Genomic DNA, 6,081 nt, shown 5'->3' with positions numbered 1-6,081 from the left:
TTTAAATATAGAAAATCTGTTATTTTTCAGGTTTTGGATTAATGCTAATTTTCCAGGTGCAATAGGAGCTACAGATGGCACACATATAGCGATTTTCCCACCTGAAAAAAACAGGGAACATTTATATATCAACAGAAAATTATATCATTCTTTGAATGTCATGATTGTAAGTATTTATATATAGTATTTACATAAACTATTGTATTAAATGCTAGGTATAACCTGCTCAAAATTTTCAATGTTTTTTTCTAGAAGAGTAATATTTACGTAATGAATGGATACATTTATGTGTTTATTATTGTTAATTAGGTTAGTGATTACTATGGTAAAATATTAGCTGTGAAAACAAATCATGGTGGTCGTACACATGACGCCAGAGTCTGGAGTTCCTCTCAGTTATCAAGACATATGTTAAGAGAATATGAGAATGGAAGACGAAATGCCTGGTTAATAGGTATGCATAATATAAAAATATTTAATTTTTATATTTAAAGTTTGAAGTTATATTTAAATATATCATATTGTACGATTGAGTGTGTAAGATATATACATATGTAGGATGATATATTATATGTAATATATCTTACGTCTTACTATATTTACAATTACGTAATCGTACGTATTAGTAAAAGTTACTATTCTTTCATTTACTTTCATTTACTATATGTAAATCTAAATACGTATATACTTTCTTTATGTCCACAAGCATACATTTTGGCATTTAACATTGTTTTATATGTAAAACTAGGCTACTTGATAATATACAAAATATATTAATATACTTGTAATATATCTATAAATAGAAATACCACTTGATAATATACAAAATAATGTTTTTCACTAGACTTTTATAAAAGCATTTATGCATATCGAAATCAAGAAACAGCAAGGTTACGACAGCGAGACGATTTCAAGATGTCGGAGATTGTTGACCTACGCCGAGCACGAGGCTATGCAAAGGCGAAGTTGACAAAACTGCGGACGAGATTAACACAAGCTAGTGATCAATCAGGCCTCGAATTGGACAAGGAGCAAGCAGAGGCAAGGTTGGAGAAGCTAGAAGAGGCATACAACGAGTTTGAGTCCATACAAAAGCAATTGATCGAGAAAGAAGGCGAGTTCACAGACGAGGACGCACTAGAACAAGAATACTTCGAGGAAAGGTATTTCGAGGTAAAATCCCTTTTAAAACGATGCATAAAACAAATGTCAGCGTCGAACGCAGGACCGCAAGATTCGGATGCGGTCACTCAGTTGTTGCAACAGCAAAGCGAGCTTATACAGCAAATGCGTCGCGATGCGCAGCACGAAGGCGCGGACGCCATGACACCGCGTAGTAATAACGAGGCATTGTCAGCCATTCTCGCGCGACAGACCGACATACTTGATCGCGTGGCAAATAACGCAAGCATGACTGGCTTAGATACTAGAGTAAAGTTGCCTACCATCAAACTACCGAAATTTGATGGCAAAATCGAGGATTGGAAGGCTTTCTCTGAAAGTTTCCGTTCTATCATACACGTCAGGACGCAATTATCTGATGTCGAGAAATTTCAATATTTAATTTCGTCCATATCTGGGGATGCCGCAAAAATTATCGAGTCCATCGAGCTTACGGGTCAAAATTATTCGACGGCATGGGAATTATTGCTAAATAGATATGACGATCCTAGATCGCTCAAGAAAAAACACATCGAATGTTTGTTCACAATGCCCGTCGTAACTAAAGAGTCAGTGAAGGCTCTTCGCGAGTTAATCGATTATACTTCCAGGCACCTACGCATGCTAAAGATTCTAGGTCTGCCTACTGATACTTGGGATGACCTAATCATGCATATGATGGAAGACAAATTCGATGTAAAGACACTTCGAGCATGGGAAGAGGAAACGAAGTCCAGCGAGACAGTGACGTTAAATGACATGCTGGAATTCCTAAAAAATAGAAGCCTTATTTTAGAACGTATTGAATCACGTTCGGTGAATAAGGCCGAAAGATCTTGCAAGGAAAAGGAGCAGCGTAGCAAGGGCTCTCATGGACACTCTAAATCACAGTTTGCGAACAAGGGTGCTGCGAATCAAAAGACGAGCTCTCTGACGGCTTCTCTGAATTCTGGTAAATACGCATACCATAAGGTAAAAAGGAGACAAATTCTCATGGCCACTGCAAGGCTAGAGGCAACGCGATGCAACGGCACACGATTTCCGATTCGCGTACTACTTGATAGCGCTAGCGAGGCTAATTTTATCACTCAGGCTGCGTGTAATAAGCTAGGGCTAAAGGGCAGCAGAGCCTTTGAGACTGTGATCGGTTTAAACGAAATTGAAAACAGGATTCATAGTGTTTGCGAAGTTCACGTGCTGTCAAAGTATTCCAATTTCGAGGTTAATGTTCAGTGTTTGATCGTGCCCAAGATCACTAAGAATTTGCCATCTATGAGGATAGATCGCGACAAGTTGCCGATACCGGGTAATATTGTTTTGGCGGATCCAGAATTTCACAATAACGGTCCAATAGACATGTTGCTAGGGGCGGAATATTTCTTTGATATGATTGTCGCGGGTAAAATCGAGCTTGGCCAAGATCAGCTAATTTTACAAAATACGAAACTTGGATGGATCATAGCAGGGTCCGTTCCGCTAACGGCCTGCAGGGATTCGATAAATGATAAAGGTACGTCAAGCGCGTTAGTTTGTTCATTGGAATCTTGCGATGGGTTAAAGGAATGTCTAGAAAGATTCTGGAAATTGGAAGACTATGGCAGCAATAAAACAAAGGTGTTATCGATAGACGAGAAAAGATGCGAGCAGCATTTTGAGCAAACTGTCACGCTAACTGGCGATGGTAGATTCATGGTAAGATTACCTATGCGTGATGCGAATTTGCCCATTGGCGATAATCGAGAAATAGCTTTGAAGCGTCTTATGCATTTGGAGCGTACACTTAAGAACAATGAAGTTATGCGAGATCGTTATGTCAAGTTTATGCGAGAATATATTGAGTTAGATCACATGACAGTCCTGAAACCTTCATTCGACGATTGTAAAGGGGCGGTTTATCTGCCTCATCATGGAGTGTTAAAGGAATCTAGTAGTAGTACAAAATTACGCGTCGTATTTGATGCATCCGCTAAAAACAACAAGGGCGTGTCTTTAAATGACGCTCTCTTAATCGGGCCCGTTTTACAAGATAGCTTGATCGACATAATTATTCGTTTTCGTACATACAAAATCGCTTTAACTGCCGACCTGCAAAAAATGTATCGTCAAGTGTTGGTTCAGGAAGACGATCGCGATTTTCAACGAGTTTTATGGAGATTTTCACCCGACGAGCCCGTACAGGATTATCGCTTGAACACCGTTACTTAAGGCCAAGCGTGCGCATCTTACTTAGCAGTTCGTTGCTTAAAACAATTAGACGAGGAAGGTAAAGAGAGCTACCCTCTTGCGTCTCAGGCTTTGTTAAACAATACCTATGTCGACGATGTAATTTCTGGAACTAGTACAGTTGAAGATGCTCGTTCTTTGCAGGAGCAACTAACTATGTTATTGCGAGAGGGAGGGTTCGAAGCGCACAAATGGTGCTCCAATTGTGACAGCGCACTGAATGGAGTCCCGCACGAACTCCGTGAATCTGATTCTAGTTGTAAGATCAATGCGAACGACACTATTCGAGCTTTAGGACTTGAATGGAATCCAAGGTCAGACAGGCTGCAGTTTACGACAAACACAATAGGTCATGTGTCTACAAAGCGCGAGATGCTGTCCGCGATTAGTAAAATATTTGATCCCTTAGGTTTGATAGGTCCCATCTTAACTACCGCGAAGATCTTGATGCAAAACCTTTGGGAAATCAAGTCGGACTGGGATGATCCGCTCCCAGATTCAATGCTAGACAAATGGAGGGAATTTCGGGATTCCCTAGATGATCGTGAGTTATACGTTCCTAGATTAGTTGTTGGTACATCTGTAAATTGTCGATATTCCATGTTTGGGTTTTGCGATGCGTCCGAGAGCGCATATGGCGCATGTGTATACATACGATCGGTAAGTCAATCTAGCGGAGAAACGACGGTTAGGTTATTGTGCTCAAAGGTGAGGGTAGCCCCTTTAAAGAAGCAATCTATACCTAGATTAGAACTTTGCAGCGCATTACTACTATCTAAGCTGATCGACAATGTAAAACACGCCGCTCACATTGAAATTGACGAGATACATGCATGGTCTGATTCCATGGTCGTGCTATATTGGCTTCGCGGAGACGTATCGCGTTGGAAACCATTCGTATCCAATCGTGTGACGGAAATTGTTGAAATTCTGCCTGCCGTTCATTGGAGTCATGTGAGAGGTTTGGAAAATCCCGCAGATTTGATCTCAAGAGGGGCTTCATCGGCTCAGTTGAAGGATAATTCCTTATGGTGGAACGGTCCTGGTTGGTTGACAGATCAATGCCCTGTTACAAGTAGAGATTCCAATGTGAGATTTAACGACGATGCTGTATACAGAGCCGAGGTCGAAGCCAAGAGGTCCACTACAGTTTGCAACCTCAGTGTACCTCAACTATTAGCCTCAAATGAAACAATCAACACGCTTATCACGGATTGTTCGGCGTTTACAAAGATTGAACGGACAGTTGCCTATTGCATTAGGTTTATTCACAACTGCCGTAAAAGACGTGAGGACAGAATATTGTCTAATTTAACTGTGCTTGAATTGGAGTTTGCAAGGCGCGAGGTGCTCAAGTACTCACAGTCTGTCTACTTCGCGGAAGAACGTAGATGCCTGCAAAATAAGCGAGAATTAAACAAATCCAGTTCATTACTTCAGCTACACCCGTTCCTGGACGAGCATGGCCTGATCAGGGTGGGCAGACGACTTCATGCCGCGCCATGGAGTTTCGATAGAAAGCATCCCATTCTGCTGCCTGTGCAGTGCCGGACCACACGCTTACTGATTGAGAGAGAACATCGAGCACTATTGCATGCTGGACCCCAATTGGCATCAATACGCCAGCGCTACTGGCCATTAAACGCAAGAGATTTAGTGCGACAGGTTTGCCGTTCCTGTGTCTGGTGCGCTAAACACAATCCAAGAGGACTAACCCAAGCGATGGGATCGCTGCCCCGCGAAAGAATCCATCCTTCCCGGGCATTCACAATCACCGGAGTCGATTTTGCCGGCCCAATCATTACCCTCGTCAACAAAGGACGAGGAAGGAAAACGTGCAAATCTTACATAGCGCTGTTTGTTTGCTTCGCCACCAAGGCCATTCACCTCGAAGCTACAAGTGAGTTATCCACAACCGCCTTCATGGCCACCCTGCGTCGATTCATCGGTCGTCGAGGCTTGCCAAGGAGGATCTGCAGCGACAACGCCACCAATTTTGTAGGTGCCAAACGCGAGCTGCAAGAGCTTTACACATTTATCCACGCATCTATCAACGGAGAAGTTGGAGACGCATTGCAAGAAAGAGGTATAGAATGGAGATTTATTCCCCCTTATTCACCACACTTAGGAGGTTTATGGGAAGCAGGAGTTAAGTCTTGTAAATATCATCTCCGTCGAGTCATGGGCAACACCTTATTTACCTTTGAGGAACTGGCAACGGTTTTGGTGCAGATCGAAGCTTGCCTGAATTCTAGACCCTTGTCACCCCTATCTTCAGATCCCTCTGATTTGGAACCCCTGACACCCGGGCACTTCCTTGTAGGGGGGTCACTTGTTTGCCTTCCAGACAGGGATCTGGCTACTTTGAAGATTAACCGCCTTGACAGGTGGGAGTTAGTGCAGCGCTCAGTTCAAGATTTTTGGAAACGGTGGGCGGCCGAATATGTGGCGAACTTGCAAAGCCGCGTCAAGTGGAAGACTCAGCGAGAGAATCTTCAAGTCAACGATCTCGTGCTGCTAAAGGAGGATAACCTTGCGCCGTTAAAATGGAAAATTGGACGTGTCACCGAAGTTCATCCTGGCATGGACAATTTAGTACGCGTAGCGACGGTACGCACGGCCACTAGTGTTGTTAAACGTGCGATTGCCAAGCTTTGTAAATTACCAGTAGTAGATGATTCTATAAGAGAAGATTAA

The 6,081-nt window shown here is 42.6% G+C and overlaps 1 protein-coding gene across 1 annotated transcript; it reads left to right on the top strand.

Moving 5' to 3' along the window:
- Positions 1-3,540: 3,540 nt before the first annotated feature.
- LOC108769971 (uncharacterized) lies at positions 3,541-6,081 on the top strand. Its single transcript, XM_018521231.1, has one exon. It carries the CDS (start codon positions 3,541-3,543, stop codon positions 6,079-6,081), a length of 2,541 nt encoding a protein of 846 aa, XP_018376733.1.

Source organism: Trachymyrmex cornetzi, unplaced genomic scaffold, assembly GCF_001594075.2.
Source record: "Trachymyrmex cornetzi isolate Tcor2-1 unplaced genomic scaffold, Tcor1.1 scaffold977, whole genome shotgun sequence".
Classification (NCBI taxonomy): domain Eukaryota; kingdom Metazoa; phylum Arthropoda; class Insecta; order Hymenoptera; family Formicidae; genus Trachymyrmex; species Trachymyrmex cornetzi.
Note: the sequence above shows the minus strand (reverse complement) of the source record. Positions and strands in the feature narration are given on the sequence as shown.